At 42.0% G+C, this 21859-nt stretch overlaps 1 protein-coding gene and 1 pseudogene across 14 annotated transcripts in view; both read left to right on the forward strand.

The window, feature by feature from the left end:
• GRM4 (glutamate metabotropic receptor 4) overlaps window positions 1-21859 on the forward strand; it is a 603968-nt gene that overhangs the window by 450733 nt on the left and 131376 nt on the right. For 13 of the 14 annotated variants that reach the window (XM_061632388.1, XM_061632386.1, XM_061632382.1 and 10 more), the window contains 2 exons: window positions 4706-4841; window positions 15415-15569. In XM_061632388.1, coding sequence (XP_061488372.1) covers window positions 4706-4841; window positions 15415-15569 — 291 coding nt within the window. Of the gene's footprint in view, window positions 1-4108; window positions 4170-4705; window positions 4842-15414; window positions 15570-21859 lie in introns of those variants that run through there. The other variant, XM_061632393.1, reaches the window with a different exon arrangement.
• LOC133387497 (RBPJ-interacting and tubulin-associated protein 1-like) lies at window positions 2052-2876 on the forward strand (annotated as a pseudogene).

A 21859-nucleotide genomic window follows, 5' to 3' on the forward strand; every position in this document is an offset into this window, starting at 1 on the left:
CTCTAGGGGTTCCTCCTGCCATAGAGAAACCATTTCCCTGCTCATTCTCTGGCAATTTTACTAACAAGATGAATTTCTTTTTTGTGTTTATTTGGGTAAAGGATGTTTGGGCAGAGGGACTGATATAGTGACTGCACCAAACTGGAGTTAAGCTCTAATATGTCAGAAAGTAGGATAAGTAATCATGATATGCACTGAGGATTGTGTAGGGCAATATGACCCAAATGCAGCTAATTTTCTTGAATGTATTCCTGGTCTTCCAATTCTCAATGGTTGAGTAAGAGGTCGAAAGATGGGACCCAAATGTTGTTATTATTGAAAAAGGGGGACCTACTTGTTCACAATCATATGTGAAGGTGTAAAGCTGGGGTCCCCAGTGTGGTGCCCATGGACATCAGAGCACCCTCAGAAACCCTCCTTGGTGTCCCAAAAGCCCCCTGTCCATTGTCATTGTCGTCATCGTCATCATCTTTAAAATTAGTTGTTGATGAGATTGTTTGGTTTGAGAGGGAGAATGCTTTTTTTGGCCTGTTTTGATTTTTAAGGGGTGTAGGTGTTTTGCCTGGTTTTTTTGAGGGGGGGATTCTGAGCATTGCCAGTTTGGGACCCCTGAGGTAAAGAAATGTTATCAAACTATGAGTGTGTGAGTTGTGTGGCTGAAGCTCTTTCTTTCAGTGGCTTCAGGAGTCCATTGTTGAGCAGGTATGTCTTCCACTGGCAATCTGGTGATGGATCGGTCCAAAACTGTTCCCATCAATAATGAGAATGACAGACCCCCTTCCATTTATTTCTGGGGCACACGATACTACAATAGGATCTGAGTTTTGGAAGTTGTTGATGTCAACCCACACCAGCACTCTGGCACAGCGTCTGGGGATCGGTTGCAAAGCAGGGGCAACATCGCAAGATGGAATATTCTTCTGGTGCAGCAATTTATGGGCCTGGTCCCATATCACTCAGTTTCACTGTAAGCAGGACTTTATCTATGCTAGGGTGTAGCCCTGGATCTTGTTTTGAAAAGCAAAGGCTTAGTATTGACATATGTAAAATGTTCGTAAGTGTAAGAATGCTCTTCCATGTGTATAGAACTTCCTCTTGCAAGTCTGAAATTGGGAAGGGCTTGCAGATCAGAGAGTACAACCGGATTTGTGGCGCTATTCATTTTTAGAAATAAAATATTAATGTGCGTTGCTGATATCCCAACAGGCGCTCATTGACATCATCAGTAACCAGTCATCAATATCAATAAAGACCAGAGACCGCTTTATATTTAGAGCCTTGTGTATGTGTGTGGGTATTATTTTCTTATATTCTCTCTCTCTCTTTCTTCCTCATAGAAAAAGTCCCACTTTCTCCAGGTAAAGAGCACCGTGGGGGCAGGCCTCTGTAGCAGCAGCCTTGTGCTAATTATTCTGACCTTTGCATAAATAGGGATCCTTTTGTGGCAAGTGAGCAGTAGCTGTGTCATTTTTTATGCAAATTGAGACCATCAATTATATCCAGAAGGTGCTGAAACATTTCATATTTTCTTCTCTCATTTTTCTTTTTAATCTGATTGGTCACTGCAAAAGTTTACATGGAGCAGAAGCGGATGGTATTTTTGCAGAGGCCGTAGCAAGCAGATGTTGAGGGTTAAGTCACAGCAAGCCAGAGCAATTTCGCATCAAGTTTTCCATTTGGTTTCCTGTCTTGTTTTTCAGAAATTATTTTTAATTAGCTGCTTCTACAGACCCCCAGGAGTTGGTTCAGTGGTCAGGTTTAAAGGTTCTAATTGCTGTGGTCCAGAGGTCAAACTAATCCAGGAAAGACTGCAGTAAAGTTGACCATAGACACATCTTTTGCTACATCACATCTCTGACAGGAAACACTGCCAGGTACTTTAGAGGAAGATAGCTAAAAGAAAAACTTTTCACCATGCATTTTTCCACCAGTAAAATAAATACTGCATGTATCAGTAATTCCCAGGGATGTCAATCACTGGGAAAATTCTGGAGCAGATCATAAAGCATCTTGGACGGCAGTGCTTGCTGCCACAGGGCTCCTTTGGATCCATGAAGGCTGCAGCAGAGCTGGGCATTCTACCCCGCCAGTTCCAGCGCAGTAGGAGAGGAGGTTACAGGGTCAAGGCCAAAGCCTCCTACCTGGATGAGTCGCTCTTTGGCAACTGCACAGGACTCCAGGATGCAGCAGCGGAGTTCGACCCACCATGGGTGGATAATAAAGGCAGGTCCCAGAGACCTCTGTTGTGGAGCCCACGGACAGCATGATGGGAGCCATATGCCAGCCCCTTACAAGCTGCTCCATCAGCCAGCACTCCGAGAAAGAGGAATAAATACAGGCTGAAAAGTCATACCCTGTCCTATTGCGACGAGACCCTGTTTGGGTCAAAGCTAGAGGGACAAGAAGAGGCAGCTTCCTGGGTGGTGAAAGGGCGTGTGGCTAAGCTTTGCCCTTTGCTTTGGACTCCACCTTCCACTGCCAGAGATCAGCCCAACCGTTCCCCTCACCCACAGGAGACACCGCCAAGAGCCTTTCGTTGGGAAGCTCTACACGCCCAAAGGAAAGATGCATTTGGAGCTCAAAGCAGAAGATAAAACTCTTTTTGGAAACATCCTGAGAACTGTTCAGACAGCGGTGACAGCCAGGACCTGCTGGGAAGGTCATATTCCCAGTCTCTTAACTGTCCATATAGTGCTTCTGATAGAGTCCAGCCACCTGTCATCAAACCAAGGACAAATATGGAGCAGGATCACTGACGCTCAGTGGCCTCCCTGGGTTATGTATCCAGACCATGTTCTAAGGATTTGTCTGGGTCATCGTCTGCCAGGGTAACAAGAGTTACCAGCTCATGCAAACCGAAGCCTCCCTGGAAATAAAAAATGGCTGCTCTCATGGAAGAGAGAATTGGAGAAGGAAGGCTGAAGACTGAGGAAGCCACTTAAGGATCAAGACCCCTCCGGCCTCTGTAGGCTTGGATCTTATTGTATTATCACTGAAAGTTGTTGCTTTTTAATAATGTCATTACCTTGTTGTTTAATTTTTGTAAATTCTACTGTTTTGATTGATATGTATTTCTATATTTGTGTTTATTTTTTGTAAGCCGCCTTGAGGGCCTTTCGGCCAAAAGGCGGCATAGAAATAAACCATAATAAATAAATAAATAAATAAATAATAATAATAATAATATATAATATACTACTGTTTTGTTCCCATGATTAGCTTACATCTTTCTATAGAAATCCATATAAAATAATAAGATAGGAGTGATACAAGACTTGCTGGAGAAGGCCTGTAGCTCAGTGGTAGAGCACATGTTTGGCATGCAGAAGGGCCCACTTTCAAACCTTCCATCTCCTGGAGAGCTGCTGCCAGTTAGTGTTGACTGATTGGCTTTGTCAGTGAATCCCTGCAGCCCTAACCTTGGCCAGCTCCATCTAGGCAAGCTATGGCAATGCTGGTGTTGGGAGGGCAACTCTACGACTCTGCTGGGTAAGTGTCAGGAAGCCTAGAGACAAGGTGGCTGAAGGAAACACAGTAGGCAATAGACTGAGAACCAGGAACACAAAGAATGCAAGAGGACACTGGTGGGGGGGAAACAGAAGAAACAGGGAACTGAGAGTGGGAGGCAAGGAGTCAAAGGGGCATAGTATTGCTAGGTCTAGAATCAAAATCTATAAATCCCCTTTACACATGAATTGCATGAAGGGAGGTTTTGTGTAGAAAGGGTCTCCTCAGCTTCATGCCTGACATGCATGCATTAGGTATGTGGATCTCTGCAAAAGAAAGATCTATGGGCACAGATCTTTATGCACATCAGCTTTCCATGTAAGATTGAACCCTATATAACCAGGGTTCCAGCTTGTGTTAAAAGCCTATGTGTGTAGAGATCTACACTCATAGGCTTTCTCTTGCAGACACCTATGCTTAAGATGTAGGCATTTGGGGGGCCAAGCGGCTGTGCAACCACAAGGATGGTGGCAGGGGTGTGTTCCTAATTCCTCTTGTTATGTGTAATGGCCCTACATGTGATTCATGTGCAAAGGGGGCAGCTATAGATTTTCACAATCTTTTCTGTAACTTTCAGATTTTCACAGAAGTTGACTTCTGCCAGTTGTGGCTTCTATTGTCTGCAGCATTGTGACCTGGTAACCCTAAGGGGGCAATAAGAGGTAGAGCGTGGATTTCACATATTGGGTTGAACTAACCAGCCGATTTTTTTTACCTACAGGGTAATTTTAGTCAGTTGTATAGTAATCAGGGGTAGAGAAATCAGATGATGTGCCTATATGTGTGAAACAATTCAGGCCTAAATTAGCCTCCAGAGCAATTATAGGTCATTACTGTGTTAGAAGAAATCTTTATGTAGCCCCCTTTTTAAGGATTGCATCCATGCCATTCCATGTAGCCTTTATGTTGCATCCAGTCATGTACAGTCCAGGTAAAAATTGGTGTTGTGATTTGCTCACACCTGCATGTTCCTTAATGTCCATAACTTGATTCCATATCTCCTCCTATATTTGAGTCACAGTTTCATCCATGTACAAACAAGTAGATAAAGGTGCATGAAAAAGTGATTGGCAGAATGTGCCCTGGTTGGCTTTCTTCTGTCCACCCATAAGGTCTGTAGCAGGAGTCCCAGGCTTTGGATTAGTTGGTTTTTTTCATTCAAAAGGTTCTCTAATGGTGCCATTTTGTCTAACTGCAGGGAGCGTGTGTGTGGCACAATCAGTGAAGATCCCCCGAGAGCCCAAAGCAGGAGAGTTTGATAAGATCATTCGGCGCCTCCTGGAAACATCCCATGCACGAGCCGTCATCATTTTTGCTAATGAAGATGATATCAAGTAAGAGGGTAATGGTCTGTTATGAAAGACTGTGTGGGAAGGACAGAGAAAAAGAATGTGTAGGTGTGAAAGAAGGGGAAAGACCCAGAGAGGAAGGCAAAAGGAACAGAAAGCCCCAAGGAGAGTTGCTTTGTCACTGCTTCTTGATATGTCACAGAACATGAGTGTGCTTCACAAATTATGAGAATGAATTCACACAGAAAAAAGAATATAGTGTCCTTGTTGTTAATGAGCAAGGTAGGCAATATGACCATGTCACTGTGCCCTCCAAGTTTTGCATCCCCATTCTTTATCCTGTCAGGATCCTCAACACACCTACATGTTAGCTTGGTTATTATACAGTGGGATATGGGATAAATCAGCTAGTGCTGTGCTGAAAATGTCTTCTTGGTTTTTTCAACCCTTCTCTATTAATGAGAAAAGACATTGCATTTAAAATTATCAAAAGGGAGAGAAACTTTGGGCGACATTCTCTTGGGTGTGGTAATGGTACACAACAGGTTTCAGGTTCAGGACAGGTTTCAGCACAGCACTGAAGTCAACAGTATTTATCTTTTGCAGCTATGTAGGTTGATGTGCATCTGCTGGCACTTCTAGATAGGGCCACACATTGCCTCAATTTTTTCCTAGCAGAAAAAACTCCTCTTTCCACACCCCCTACATTCCCCTAACACCAATTCTGTTCTAGCAGTGGTGGTGCCTATTTCTTGCAAGCTCTGTAGCCTTAGTTTTGTTTTTGTTTTTTTAAAAAACAGTCACATTTCTGTAATACTGGAAAACTGAAAAACAATGATTTCTCCACTTCTTCCTGCTTCATTTTTTCCCCTTTAGATTTCACTGTAGGTTACTATATTGATTTCTCTCACAAGCATGTTCCTGCTTTGGAACGGAAAATGCCTGTCATTTTAGGATTAAACATAAAGTAAAGTCTGCATGCACGGAAGCTTGTATTGAATTGGGAATTCCCAGATGTGTGCTATTGTGCAATTCCTGGTGGACACAATTTTTAAAAAATGTGCTTGCAGTATTCAGCTGATTGCTCTGTACATACCCCATTTATGCAAAATATTGCATTTGAATCAACAGATTGGAAGGTGGGAGTAAAGACAAAAGAGAACAGATACTGGAATTGATGCAGACAAGCAGATTTGATCTTGAACTGTAAATGTGTGAACTAATGAGGTCACATCTGAATGAAGAAATGTGGATTCCAAGCAAGTTCCTGCTCCAATGTGGAGAAACCCTTCTATCACTTTTGATACTATAAAACATGTCAAAATGACTCAGAATTTGAGAATCAAATGTACCTTATGTGTAAGAGGATGACACTGCTGTTATTTAAAGTTTTAATATAATCTGTCTGTTTGTGTGGAAGACTTTAAAAGTTCTATTGGTAGTTCAAAAATATAATTTTGAAACTCCTCCTTTCATACTTTCCCCAAAAGTTGTAATGTTTTGTAAGAGATTCTGATGCCTGATCTCATCAGATTTTCTTGCAGTCATACAAAGGTTTAGATTGCATGATTCACATTAGTCACTGGAAAACAAAATATGGTCCATTCCAGTAGAATAAGTGGGACTGTTAATGCAACACACACAAAAAAAACTGAGAATCCACAACACTACTGTTTCGATTTGTTATTTTGAGCCTAGCAATTTACAGTGGCTGAGTTACACCTGATTTTGCAAAAGTCTAATTTATTTATCAGCAAACATTATGCAAATACAAGTAAACTTACATTTTCAATCAGTTTACATCAAATATGCAAACAGTCTAAGTTCCTGGGAGGCTGACTAATAGATAAGTCTGAAACCCAGACATTTACACTCATTTACTTCCAGCAAAATCAGAGATTTGCCTTTCAGTGTAAATGGCAAGCACCATTAAACAGAGATTTGTAAACATTTACCTATCTGAAAACAGTTTGTAAGCTAGAGAATTGCACCCTGTTGGCAGTAGCTTATACGCATCTGGAAAACTTGTCATGCAGGGATAGGCTGGTGTTTACTACTGAGCCAGATGCGTCTCTCAGGGATTATCCCTATGTATGTGTGTGTGTTCTGGATATTACCCAATCCAGATCATTAGAGCTTTCATGATTCTTCAACCTGCATATACTTTCCATCTCACATTGATTTTCATGCTTGGTTTTCAAGGCTTCCCTCTTTCTCATGGCCCTAAATAATGTAGCTGCAGTTGTCAAGACAGGGTCATCGGAAGGTGTAAGTTCACACTGCTATTTTCTTCAAAATTTATGAAACAGTCCTCCACCTGCTCCTGGCCCAGCATAAGAGAGGACAGCATGGAGGCTGCTCCTATTGTTTTTGTTGATTCTTCTCTCCAGAACCAGACTGGAGCCCTCCCCTTTTGATTCTGCCCAAGCTGCAGTGCTAAAGGTGGGTGTAGTTTGTATGTGGAATCTGGGCTAGGGAGAGAACTGGAGTCTTCCATCTTCTTGCCTTTCCTGATTCCCCTTCTCTGGGCTCATGTTGCACCTGCTGTGGAAAAAAATAGGTAGGGCAGAAAAGTGTCACACACAGTGGACTGTGTGTGGTCTGAAAGAGATCTTGGGCTCCTCCAGATGACCTGATTATTGAGCATTCATCCTGAATTGCTTGCACAAAGCTTATGCAGAGGCTGTTCCATGTTTGTTTGCTTGCACAGTGGTTACATGTCTTTCCATTAATCATTCAGTCGTCTCACACATTTGAGTGCATTTCACTGTCACTTTCCTAATTGCAAAAAGTTCTTTTTTAAATTTGTTGTACCAGGGTGATGGAGCACTTTAATCCACTTCAGCTGTGGAAACCTAAACCTAATTTCCCCCACAAAATATTGACAGTCTGAAGGGGGCCCCTCTCTAGAACTCATTCACAGGAAAGGAGCTCATCGTTCCCAGATCAGCTGGCAACCTTTTATTAGCAGGCATGCTCTTATGTGATTTAAAGCATCTCAAGTATTTGTGTCGCTGCTCCTTGCCTCAGATCCAAATCCCCCCCATAGCTCAATGGGCAATTGTGAGCCAATCTCTCTCTCTAAGCCCAACCTACTTTGCAGGGCTGCTGTGAGGATAAAAAGGAGTGGCATGTATACCACCCTGAGCTTCTTGGAGGAATGATGGGATAAAAAATCAGTGCAATACAATGAAACAATGGCACATTCTCTTGAAGTGTAAGCAGTATAACCCAATGAAAAATGCTGATCTTTGTTGTCTGATCTATTGTCTTTAGTGGAGAGGTGCTGATTTACACCATATGGGGAAGTTTCCTGAGAGAGAGAGAGAGAGAGAGAGAGTAATGCTTTTGGGAATGACTGGCAGAGGACATCCAGGTTGCTCAATTCTGTGAGACTGTCATCTGAGCAACCCATTGAACCTCATTTTAATGCTGGCAAAATTACTGCCTTGTCTTGGCAGCTGTCAAGTGCTTCAGTTAGGGATGCTTGACAAATTTAAGAACAGCAGAGCCCTACTGTACCAAACTCAATGTCCATCTAGTCCTGCAACCTGTTCTCACAATGTTCTCTCCCCAAATTAAATCGTGGTGAATTTCAATAACAAACTGACCTGATCTGCACTTCCTGGACCAATGAGCTGTCAATCAGATTTCATAATTCTCTGAATGTTGCAGTGCAGTTCTCAGCTAAAAAATGCATCAATTGTGTTTAATAACTCTTATTTTGCGATAAACTACATTAAGAAATTTGAGAGAAATACATTCAAAATATGCATTTAAATACTATTAAATTAATTTCATGCCGATGTAATTTTTTGAAATGCAGATTAATGTGGAAATACAGTGGAACAGTCTTATGAGTTAACACATTTGAAAAGTGATACAGACTAGAAATAGATCAATTTGTCCATCTCTATCTTTGCTGAACCAGCTCCATATACAAATGACCACATATTGTTTTAACCCACTGTACTTATCATCTGTATTCTTGCGGCTTGAAAAGTTCTCATGCCTCCCCTTCTGTACCACAATATACATGATTAATATCCATGTAGAGAACTGTAATGTATGAAGCAGCCTTAAGTGTCTCCTCACTGCTAATGTTTGTTTCTTCACATCTTGCTTCAAGTGGTTACAATTTCATCACAAATTTCATAGCATATTGGTGTTTTCCCTAGAGCTTGTGCTGACAGCTGGAAAATTTCTTTTTTTTTTCTGATTCAAAAAGCTCATGCACTGAGGGAGAAAAGTCCCAGAATGAATCAAGTGACCCTTAAAGACTTCCAAAACAAGAAGACCAATGAGACTAATTCCTACACCAAGCCTATATGAGAAGCTCCAGTGAAAACAACAACAAAGAAGTATTCTCAGCAGAGAGCCAAAGCAGTACACAGGACTTACCTAGTAATGCTTTAATTAACCACGACACTCTCACTCTTCCAAATGTTTTTCCTTCTGATCTTTCCAACAATTGTATGACATAGAAGATAGAAGGCTCGCCTCACACTTGACCATTTCAGTTTCTAGCTCTGATATTGCCCTGGTGGGTGACCTTGAGCAATTCCAGCCCATTTCCTTGCCTCAGTTCTATCTTCCACCCACACACTGTAGGTTTGTTAGGCCAATGAATAGCTTTTATTAAGTGTCACAACACAATATAGTGATTTTTTGAGGTGCTGCTGTAATAGAAATAATTGAGGCTGTGGTAAGAAGAGTTGAGGTGAGATTGGAGCTAGGTTCACTACACAATAACTGCCATGATCTCTCTTGTCTTTTATCCAGACTACTACCACATTTGCTCTTTCCCGTTATCTGATTCAATTTCTCTCCCCACATCCCTGTTTTCCGTGGCTTTCCAAAAATACTTGCCTTTCCCTTAGGACCCTGGCTTGTCTGTAATTCAGTCTTGCTGTCACTACTCCCTTGTTTTTTAAATTAATCTTGCTATTGACATCTCAATTGATCAGCTGAACATCCTATTCTTTTCTTTGATACCAGCTCAGGTGTTGTACACTCATCATTGATTTCAACCCTATCCTCTTCTTTAATGACCCTGTGCTATTTTTACTTAAGGCCAGAGACCCAGAAGTGTTTTTAAGGTGGGTGGGTAACGGGGCTCAAGGCTCTCAGGGTGTCATGAATGCTGCTCACCTGTCAGGTGTATTTTTACATCAGCTTATTTAATTTGCAAATAGTAACACTATAAGCCAGCCTTTCCCAACTAGTGTGCCTCCAGATGTTGTTGGACCACAACTCCCATCAGCCTCAGCCAGCATTGCCAGTGGCTGAGGCTGATGGGAATTGTGGTCCAACAACATCTGGAGGCACACTGGTTGGGAAAGGCTGCTATAAGCTGTCACATTTGGTATTGTTGAAATAAGTTTATCAAATCATATGTACATTGTAATAAAAAAGAAATCTAAGAACTGGTAACTGATCAAATTAAACATTATAGAACATCAATCAGCCTTGACTGCCACAGTCATGTGTTTTGCATTATCATTCCTCATCTCCCTTTGGCTGATGTTGGAGCAGGATCTCTGTTTCCCTTTGTCCTGCCATCTGCACTTCTGGAGTTCCTGTCTAAGGCATGCACATGGAGCTGCTTTTCCCCTCTTTCTTTTTCATCAGGAGAGCATAGGAATATAGGTATACAGGAAACTGAGTCAGGCCATTGATCCATCTAACCCAGTATTTGTGTACATGAACTAGCAGAGGCTCTCCAGGATGTTAGACAGGTGTCTTTCCCAGCCATACCTGGCAATGAGGTTCTTCCTCTTCTTCCTAGAACCCTGAGGACCACCAAATAGTAACTCAGCCAGTATTTCGGCATATGTTAAAATTAAGGAACAAGCCTAGCCTGCTGGAGGACCCTAACTATATCTTCCTTCTGGAATACAAACAATAGAACCCAAACAGGAGTTGCTTTTGTCCCACTTCCAACACCCCTTCTCAACGAGTGTTTGGTTCAGCCCACAAGGCTCATCTTGTCTCATAGCTTGCAGTATCTGACTTTGCCCAACTCCGTAAGAGCGTCTGCAGTCATGTCTTCCGTTGGACAAAACTCCATCTTCAGTAGTCCTCTGCGGTAGGTATCTCTAATTAAATGGTGCTTCACATCTTTATACTTGGTTCGTGAACTCACCCCTTCTGACTCCATGAGTCTGATGCATCCTTGGTTGTCTTCATGCATCATGACAGGCCCAGGAATAGAGATGCCTAAATCTTTGAACAGTTCAAGTAGCCATGTCAACTGTCTGCTTGCTTCAGAAGTTGACACATACTCTGCTTCTGTGGAACAGAGTGCTACAGTCTCATTTCTTACTTGCCCAACTGATCACTGAATTTCCACAGTAGAAGATGTTTCCACTGGTAGATTTTCGATCTGTAGTGTCTTCAGCTCAATCAGCATCTGCGTATCCCACTAGTTTGGGATCTTGGGTAGCTGCTAGCTTCAGTTTCATGGTTGCAGTGCCCTTCAGATATTTTACCACTCTCTTGATTGCTTCCCAGTCCTCCTTGGTTGGCAAACTGGTTTTTCTGCACAAATATCCCATTCCTACCACCACATCTGGCCTGGTAACAGTGCTGATATACAGAAGTTTCCCAATGGCTTGTCTGTAGCTTTCATGGTCTTCCCATGGTTGTTTGTGGTGGTCCGGTTTCAGGTATCCTACTTCCATTAGAGTAAGTGCTGGATGTGCATTCTTCAGTCCTAGACTCTCAAGAAGATGTTGGATCTTTTGTGTTTGACTCAGCAAGAAGGATCCATCATCTTCTCTTTCAATTTGTATCCCAAGGTAGTGAGAGACATCACCTAGGCACTTTAGTTCAGCCTCCTTGTTGAGATGATTCACTAGTTGTTGCTTGTCCAGTGGGTCTTGATTAGCCAACAGTCGATCATCAACATAAATCAGTAAGCCCATCTGTTGTTCCTGAATTTGCTGTACAGACATGGCTCTGCTCTGCCTCATACAAAGCCTTCTTTGAAGAGCATTTTGCTCAGCTTCTCATTCCAGGCTCTGGCAGCCTGTTTAAGTCCATAGATGACTTTTTGAAGTTTACACACTAGGGTTTCTTTCCCTGGAACTTCAAACCCTGGTGGCTGTTGCATGTAGATTTCCTCTTCTATTTTTCCATGCAAGAATGCTGTTTTTACATCCATGTGCTCCACCTGCATTTTCTTGTTAGCAGGAACATTCAGAAGAGTTCTGATAGTAGTGTGTTTGACTACAGGGGCAAATATTTGATAGTAGTCCTATCTATACTTTTGAGAGTATCCTTTGGTTACTAGTCTTGCCTTGTATCTCTCAACATTTCCTTCAGCATCCAGCTTTTATCCACTTACAGCCTATAGCTTTTCTTCCTTGAGGAAGCTTGGTCAGTGTCCAAGTTTTATTCTTGTGTAGAACTTCCAGCTCTTCCTTGGCTGCCTGCCTCCACCTCTCTTCAGTTTTGGGTAAGGCTTCAATCTCTTTCCAGGCCTCTGGCTCTGGAAGTTCATCTCTCACGAGGTAAACAAATCTGTCTGGTGGTACAACTTTGTTGGTGCATTCAGAGCATCTGGGTGCTGGCGCTTCGGCTGCCCCTTCTGGCTCTGATGCCTCTTCTGGCTCAGACTCCTTGCCTTCCTCTGCTGGGGTATTACTGTGATCCTTTCTGTAGTGGAAGAATAGCTCAGTTTGTTCTTCCATTTCTCTGTCATCTATTTGGTGTGGTGCCCCTTCTGGTTGATGTGCACATCATCAAAGTGGACAGCTCTGTATACTCCAACTTTGCCAGTGTTGAGATCTATGACTCGTTATCCTTCTGCATTGAAGAATATCCAATGAATATTCCTTCCTTGGCAGTGTTGTCAAATTTGACCTCTTTTGTTTTGGGATGTGCACAAAGCCCTTGCAGCCAAATACACAAAGGTGAGACACATTTGGTGTCCAATCGTGCCATAGCTTGAAAGGTGTTTTGTTGGTTGCAGCTGCCAGAAGTCAGTTCTGCAGATAGGTGGCAGTAACTGCTGCTTCCCCCCAGTATTTCTGTGGTAACTGTGCATCTTCCAACAAGGAACAAATCATCTGTCCAAGATGCATTCCGTGACCCCATTTTGTTCTGAAGTATAAACAACAGTAGTCTGGTGCTCTATGCCTTCCTCACGTAGAAAGTCTTGCATAGCCCTGGACACAAATTCTCCTCCATTGTCAGATCTTATAATTTGTGGCTCTCTGCCAAATTTGTTGGACACAATTCTGACATAATCCTTCAGTTTTTGAAGCACTTGGCTTTTCTCTCTCAGTAGGTACATTGTAGTATACCTTGAGTAATCATCTATGAAAGTAAGCATGTATAAATTTCCACCCTGCGATCTCTTTCTAATGGATCCACAAAGTTCTGTGTGAATTAATCCTGAGATTTTGTAGTTTTCCTTTCACTTTTCTTAGGAAATTTTGGTTTCACACTTTTTGTCTTTACACAACATTCACATTTTTCTGTAGATTTACATTGTCCAATTTTAATGCCTCTAGCCAAATTTTTCTTCTCTAGAGCATTGATTCTGGCTAAGCTGGCATGTCCCATTCTTCGATGCCTAACATGTAAACATCCCGAATCACAGGTTTCTTTGGGTGTATATGCATGCATAGTTTCAAAATATTCCAAATGCAAAAGTCCATTTTTCAATTTTGCAGTACAACATACTTCTCCTTCATCTAAACCTTGGCAAATGTTTTCATATAAATGCAGTTCACCTCCAAGCTCCATTATTTTAGTGGCACTTATTAAATTGCCTATTTGTTCCAGCATTTAAAGATAATTTTTCAGTTCAAGCTCTCTGATGCTTTGCAAGTAGCTCCACCAAGCATATTCCTTGAGAATGGAGACATCTCTTGATGCAGTAATTACATTCTGTGTATGGGGTCTAAAATTCTTAAACAAATTCTGGTTTTATAATAATCATTCTTTCCATCAAATACATGATAACTGGAATGCTTCACTTTAGTTTGGCTATGCGTTTTTCTTTCAGCTTGTTTTTGTTTAAAATCAACTCTTTCTCCTGTCTCCCTTCTATGACAATCTCTTTGAAGGTGATTTAAAGCATTGCATTTAATCAATTCTTCCTTTGTTTGTCTGTGCCCTGCTGTGGCTTCAGGGCATGACTCATCTTTCTATCCTGTTTTTGGTTGCTGTTTCTGCCCACAGTAAAATTTGCTTTTTTAGACAGAGCTTGTTCCTGTCTCTCTTTATAGTCCTGATCTTTCAAATATGACATAATCTGATCCATATTCTGATCTGTCTGTTGAAATATGGAAGCCGTGATATAATGGCATTGATTAAGAAAGGCCAGGAGTATGACCTTTTTGTAAACCCTCATCCAACAATCTACCACATCTTTCTGATTCTCAGAGCAAACTTGTAAATCTCTCCTGCTGTTCATTCAGATCGCTAGACTGTTTCAGTGTGTACAGCGACTTATAGAGAACTATTCCATGATTTTTAGATTTTCTCTAAGCCTTTCCCATATTTCCTTCACATTCCTACAGCCCATGCAAACATTTAGTGCCTCATCTGATAAAGCAAAAATAAGAAGAGACTTCACTTTGGCATGCTTATGCTTCCAGGAGGCAGTGGCTGCTTCATACGCTGCTGAGGGTTCAGGATCAGTTAGGACTCCATGCAGATTCTCCCCTTCCAAAAGTGCCATCATTTGGAGACTCCAAATCACATAATTGTCCTTCTCCAGCCTTGGGATGCTTGTCTTAAGTGTTGATTCTTCAGCCATGGTTTCCTATCTTTTGTTCTGCTTTTCTTTCTCTACCCTAGTCCAGAGCTTGGAAAAGTTACTTTTTTGAACTACAACGCCCATCAGCCCAATCCAGTGGCCATGCTGGCTGGGGCTGATGGGAGTTGTAGTTCAAAAAAGTAACTTTTCCAAGCTCTGCCCTAGTCCCCTTTTGATCACTTTTTGTAAATCACACACAGTACTCAGCCTTTTCAGCTTTCAGGCACAATTCGCAATTCAATTTATCTTACTGGGCAGCCATAACCCTTTGTTATGGAAATATATATGCAGAGTGATACAGCGGTCTGAGCTGTGTGGGCCAGTGTGTGTATATACCTTAGAAGCAGGCTTTTACCCTGCATTTAGATCACTGAGACTTAAGATTTAGTGAAATGAGAAAAGCTACTTTATAGAAATACATAGTAGAAATACATAGGAAAGGCATACCTAGTTCTACCTGTGTTGGAGGCACAATGCCCAGACTTGGGTATTGCCCTCATGACTCAGGAGAGAGAGCAAAGACAAAGATGTCTCCTCTTTCCTCAGATAGTCAAAGAAGAAAAAGGAAAGAAGGGCAGGTCAGCTTCCCTAAGTATACAACAGAATGAAGTTAGGTAGAGAACAGCACAGGTAAAGTTAGGCAAGCCTAGCCTGCTGGAGGACCCTAACTCTATTTTCCTTCTGGAACACAAACAAAAGAACCCAAACAGGAGTTGCTCTTGCCCCACTTCCAACAGTATATACAGTGGGGTCACTGCACTGTTGTTCGTTTGTTGTAACCCTTGCATTAACCTGAACATAAAGGTCAAGGTGATTTCATAAACTGGTGCTTCACTCTCTCTGCAGAAATGTGTTGATGGCAGCAAAGAGGGCCAATCAGACTGGACACTTCATCTGGATGGGCTCTGACAGCTGGGGCTCCAAAATTGCTCCAGTGAGAGATCTAGAAGAGGTGGCTGAGGGATCTGTCACCATCCTGCCTAAGAGGGCATCTGTTAGAGGTATGTCTAGCAGTTTGCAACAATATTGCTTTTCAGGGTTTTGAACAGTGGGGTGAAGAGTGGAGATTTGCCTTTATTTCCCATGAACTGTAAAGTCATATTTTTCTCCTATTAGAAGCCCCTTCATGGGTTAACCACCTAAAGGTTGCTCTGTGCGATGACCAAGGAATAGAAATGAATGGCTGACCCTGCCTCTGGCATTAGGTGCACCACTAACACTGTCACCGGCATATCCACACACTGGTGTGGCTGTCTGCCCTGTCAAAGCTTATGCATGACCAGCTGCTTGTACATGCAATCACAGCTCCTGATTCAAGTTCGGCCCACCAGGCTGATCCCTATAAGGATCTGGCTGTTGGAATCAAAAAGGTTCCTCACCCCTGATCTAGACACATTTCAGTCTGGCTTCAGGCCTGGTTTGGTGACCAAAATGGTCTTGGTCACTCTAGTTGATGACCTTTGTTGGGAGGCACCCCTGGTGATTTCCCTTGACCTTTCAGTGGCTTTTAATAACATGGACCATGGTATCCAACTGAACTGCCTGAGGACATTTGGGAGCTGGGCACCCTGCTTTGCAGTGGTTCTTTTCCTTTCTCCGAGGGTGATTCAAAAGATAGTACCAGGTGACTTGTTGGCCCCACAGGGATTATCTTATAGAGTCCCGTAGGGCTCACTTTTATTGCCCATGCTGTTTGACATCTATGTGATGCCCATTGCGAGCAGTCATCAGGGGATCTGGCTCAAACTGTTATCCATATGCTGATGGTGACCAGCTCTGTTCCATCTATACCAGGAGAGACTGTGCAGGTCCTAAATTGGTGTCTGGAGGTGGTAATAGGCTGGATGTTGGCTATCCCTCCCTCCCTCCCTCCCACCCAAAAGGAATCCAGAGAAGATGGAGGTGCTGTGGGTGGACAGTTCCCATGTCTGGGAATTGGCAGAACGCCCTCCCATTGAAGGGCAGGTCCATAGATTGGGAGTGGTCCTTGAACCATCGTTGTCTCTTGAGGGCTGGGTAGCCTCAGTATCTGGGACCGTCTATGACCAGTTTGGTGTAGTGCACCAACTATAGGCTTTCCTGGATAGGCATAATTTGGCTGTAGTCACCCATGCTCTGGTACATCCAGGTTGGACCTACATGAAGTTTATTTATTTTATATCTTGCCCTTCCTCCCAGTAGGAGCCCAGGGTTGCCCTTGAAGATGATCCAGAAATTGCAACTATTGAAAAATGTGGTGGCCAGAGTGCTTATGGGAGTGGCAAGCTAAGTGCATATAACTCCCCTTTTAAAACAACTTCATTAGTTGCCAATTGTTTTCCGGACCTAATTCTTCTGGCAGGTTTTCAGATGAAGAAAACTATGACTGTATTTATTAATGCATAGTTTAGGATGTTGCTGATTTTATTATTAGATCTATTGAAATAATTTTGGTAAGTTTTTGTAATGTATGGTTATTACATTGTTTTCTTGTTGTAAACCACCCAGCAGCCTTTTGGCAAAAGGCAGTATGTAAAGTTCCAAATAAACAAATCTGCAACCACCTGCTGAAGCATGTTTGTGTCTAGTCAATGCCTGGATTGGAGACTCCTGGAATACCATCTATGATGAGAGAAAAGCAAGATATAAATGTATTAAAAATGAATAAATAAAGTGCTGGCCACACAGATTACTCTGCTCCAGTGTCCCTTGTTGCATTCTTTTTCTGGGTGGGTGGTTTTTTAAAATTAACTGTTTATTGAAGACTTTGTAACTTTGCTTTGGTTTGTTCCTCAGTGTCCCAATGCCACTCTTCATGCATTTTTCATACAGATGCATGTTCTCTTTTCAAGTTTTGGAATGCTCTTAGGGCTAGAACTGTAGAAGGGTGAGGCTCCCATCCCAACACTTAGATAAATGGGTCTCAGTTTCAGAAGGGTTTCCTATAGCTGTTTTGTAAGTGTGGCTGCATCATTTCTGACTATCATCTGTCTTCTCCCACCGCCTGACTAATTATTATAAGTACTTCTCCAAGTCTTTTAGAAATTTTTTTAAAAGGTTTCCTTTGCTTTGAGCAACCTTTCCTTTCATCTTATAGTGCATGCTTAATTGAAACCAGCCAAGTTATGTGTACAGTGAAAATGATAGTCTTCTGTTTGGTGTATGTGGTATATATCAATACTTTAGAAATGGCCATATTTTTCTCAATACCTTTATAACATCTTCCCTTGAAGTTTCTTCAAAGGTCAACTCCTTCTACTAAATGGTGTTCAAATACCACCTGGATATCTTCATTGATGCTGAGCCTGTTAATGGGTGCAGTCCACCGAAAATTTATTCTATGTGAACCTCAGTGAAATTAATGGGAGCAGTGGGAGACGTTCACAGTAAACTCTATCCCTTGTGAAGTTGCTTCATATAGATATGGCTGAGACACTGGATCTTCTAACATTCCTATGCAAAATGGCCTGATCGTTTTAAGCCTCTTGGCTTAATACGAAGATTGGAACTTACCTGTCCATGAAATTTTATACTTCTCCAATATTGTGATGCCTATGCAGCGCACATTTAAATATGATTTTTTTTTAAAAAAAATGCAGATTAATGTGGAAACAAAATAGAATTAGGGGTAAAACATGAGAAATTGTCATGGACCAGTTAGACAGATGTGCCAAACTCTTCCTTGTCAATAGGGATGGGCAAATCTGTCAATTTTGGTTTCTCATTTTTCTAGTCTTAAATTCAGTTCTGCACATTTCCACATCAGTCTGTGTTGTTTTTAAAATCCTCATGAAAATTCATCAGCATTTTAGTGCACATTTCTCCGAATACACACTTTTTTGCAAAGCATGTATATCCTAATATAATGCATTTTGTATGTTATTTTCATTACGTGCATTTTAATGCAAATTTTACCATAGTAAATGCATTTTTGTACAAATTACTTAGCAGGAAAACTGCATTACAAATTCAAAGAGGTGCAAATTTTGAAGGATGGCTGCGCTTTTTCACATACTGTTTTGGAAAGCGTAGATTAGGTAGGTTCACCTTTAATGAAAACTGAACAAAATTTCTCCCCCATCCCTACTTGTCAATATTGCATTCTAGCCCATCTTATTGTCCCATCCTCATAGTTTCTTCCTGTGCTGCTCCTCAACCTTTTTTACCTTGCATAATCTAAATATTGGCAAGCATCTAACTTCTTTGGATCCATACCTGGCATACATTCCATACCATTCTAACAACAATTCTCTTGCTGAGCCACAGAAGTACATATTTCCAGCCCAAGATATTTCCTCTTTCCTTCTCATGTCAGCCAGTTTCTAACCATTGCTTATTCACCTAGAGGAAAAGATGTTCTGCACTTGTCAAGAAAATGGGTGCACGTATAAGGCTAAGTGAAAATTGCCGTACAAAATTCTATTTGTGGATGGCAAAATTGGAAGAGGGGGTGTTTCATTGAATAATCTCATGAGGAGCACTGAAAATCTCTAACAGTTCAGGAGGAGCTCAGCTTATATATATATATATTATGTAATGGATAGAGATTACAGCGATAGAGATGCCAGCAGATAAGAACATAAGAACATAAGAAGAGCCTGCTGGATCAGGCCAGTGGCCCATCTAGTCCAGCATCCTGTTCTCACAGTGGCCAACCAGGTGCCTGGGGGAAGCCCGCAAGCAGGACCCGAGTGCAAGAACACTCTCCCCACCTGAGGCTTCCGGCAACTGGTTTGCAGAAGCATGCTGCCTCTGACTAGGGTGGCAGAGCACAGCCATCATGGCTAGTAGCCATTGATAGCCCTGTCCTCCATGAATTTGTCTAATCTTCTTTTAAAGCCATCCAAGCTGGTGGCCATTACTGCATCTTGTGGGAGCAAATTCCATAGTTTAACTATGCGCTGAGTAAAGAAGTACTTCCTTTTGTCTGTCCTGAATCTTCCAACATTCAGCTTCTTTGAATGTCCACGAGTTCTAGTATTATGAGAGAGGGAGAAAAACTTTTCTCTATCCACTTTCTCAATGCCATGCATAATTTTATACACTTCTATCATGTCTCCTCTGACCCGCCTTTTCTCTAAACTAAAAAGCCACAAATGCTGCAACCTTTCCTCGTAAGGGAGTCGCTCCATCCCCTTGATCATTCTGGTTGCCCTCTTCTGAACCTTTTCCAACTCTATAATATCCTTTTTGAGATGAGGCGACCAGAACTGTACACAGTATTCCAAATGTGGCCGCACCATAGATTTATACAACGGCATTATGATATCAGCTGTTTTATTTTCAATACCTTTCCTAATTATCGCTAGCATGGAATTTGCCTTTTTCACAGCTGCCGCACACTGGGTCGACATTTTCATTGTGCTGTCCACTACAACCCCGAGGTCTCTCTCCTGGTCGGTCACCGCCAGTTCAGACCCCATGAGCGTATATGTGAAATTAAGATTTTTTGCTCCAATATGCATAATTTTACACTTGTTTATATTGAATTGCATTTGCCATTTTTCTGCCCATTCACTCAGTTTGGAGAGGTCTTTTTGGAGCTCTTCGCAATCCCTTTTTGTTTTAACAACCCTGAACAATTTAGTGTCATCAGCAAACTTGGCCACTTCACTGCTCACTCCTAATTCTAGGACATTAATGAACAAGTTGAAAAGTACAGGTCCCAATACCGATCCTTGAGGGACTCCACTTTCTACAGCCCTCCATTGGGAGAACTGTCCGTTTATTCCTACTCTCTGCTTTCTGCTTCTTAACCAATTCCTTATCCACAAGAGGACCTCTCCTCTTATTCCATGACTGCTAAGCTTCCTCAGAAGCCTTTGGTGAGGTACCTTGTCAAACGCTTTTTGAAAGTCTAAGTACACTATGTCCACTGGATCACCTCTATCTATATGCTTGTTGACACTCTCAAAGAATTCTAATAGGTTACTGAGACAGGACTTTCCCTTGCAGAAACCATGCTGGCTCTGCTTCAGCAAGGCTTGTTCTTCTATGTGCTTAGTTAATCTAGCTTTAATAATACTTTCTACCAGTTTTCCAGGGACAGAAGTTAAGCTAACTGGCCTGTAATCTCCAGGATCCCCTCTGGATCCCTTTTTGAAGATTGGCGTTACATTTGCCACTTTCCAGTCCTCAGGCACGGAGGAGGACCCGAGGGACAAGTTACATATTTTAGTTAGCAGATCAGCAATTTCACATCTGAGTTCTTTGAGAACTCTCGGGTGAATGCCATCCGGGCCCGGTGATTTGTCAGTTTTTATATTGTTCATTAAGCTTAGAACTTCCTCTCTCGTTACCACTATTTGTCTCAGTTCCTCAGAATCCCTTCCTGCAAATGTTAGTTCAGGTTCAGGGATCTGCCCTATATCTTCCACTGTGAAGACAGATGCAAAGAATTCATTTAGCTTCTCTGCAATCTCCTTATCGTTCTTTAGTACACCTTTGACTCCCTTATCATCCAAGGGTCCAATCGTCTCCCTAGATGGTCTCCTGCTTTGAATGTATTTATAGAATTTTTTGTTGTTGGTTTTTATGTTCTTAGCAATGTGCTCCTCAAATTCTTTTTTAGCATCCCTTATTGTCTTCTTGCATTTCTTTTGCCAGAGTTTTTGTTCTTCTTTATTTTCTTCATTCGGACAAGACTTCCATTTTTTGAAGGAAGACTTTTTGCCTCTAAGAGCTTCCTTGACTTTGCTCGTTAACCATGCTGGCATCTTCTTGGCCCTGGCGGTACCTTTTCTGATCTGCGGTATGCACTCCAGTTGAGCTTCTAATATAGTGTTTTTAAACAACTTCCAAGCATTTTCGAGTGATGTGACCCTCTGGACTTTGTTTTTCAGCTTTCTTTTTACCAATCCCCTCATTTTTGTGAAGTTTCCTCTTTTGAAGTCAAATGTGACCGTGTTGGATTTTCTTGGCAATTGGCCATTTACATGTATGTTTAATTTAATAGCACTGTGGTCACTGCTCCCAATCGGTTCAACAACACTTACATCTTGCACCAGGTCCCGGTCCCCACTGAGGATTAAGTCCAGGGTTGCCGTCCCTCTGGTCGGTTCCATGACCAACTGGTCTAGGGAATAGTCATTTAGAATATCTAGAAACTTTGCTTCTTTGTCATGACTGGAACACATATGCAGCCAGTCTATGTCCGGGTAGTTGAAGTCACCCATTACTACCACATTTCCTAGTTTGGATGCTTCCTCAATTTCATATCTCATCTCAAGGTCTCCCTGAGCATTTTGATCAGGGGGACGATAGATCGTTCCCAGTATTAAGTCCCTCCTGGGGCATGGTATCACCACCCACA

Source organism: Rhineura floridana, chromosome 6 (assembly GCF_030035675.1).
Source record: "Rhineura floridana isolate rRhiFlo1 chromosome 6, rRhiFlo1.hap2, whole genome shotgun sequence".
NCBI classification, from domain to species: Eukaryota; Metazoa; Chordata; class Lepidosauria; order Squamata; family Rhineuridae; genus Rhineura; species Rhineura floridana.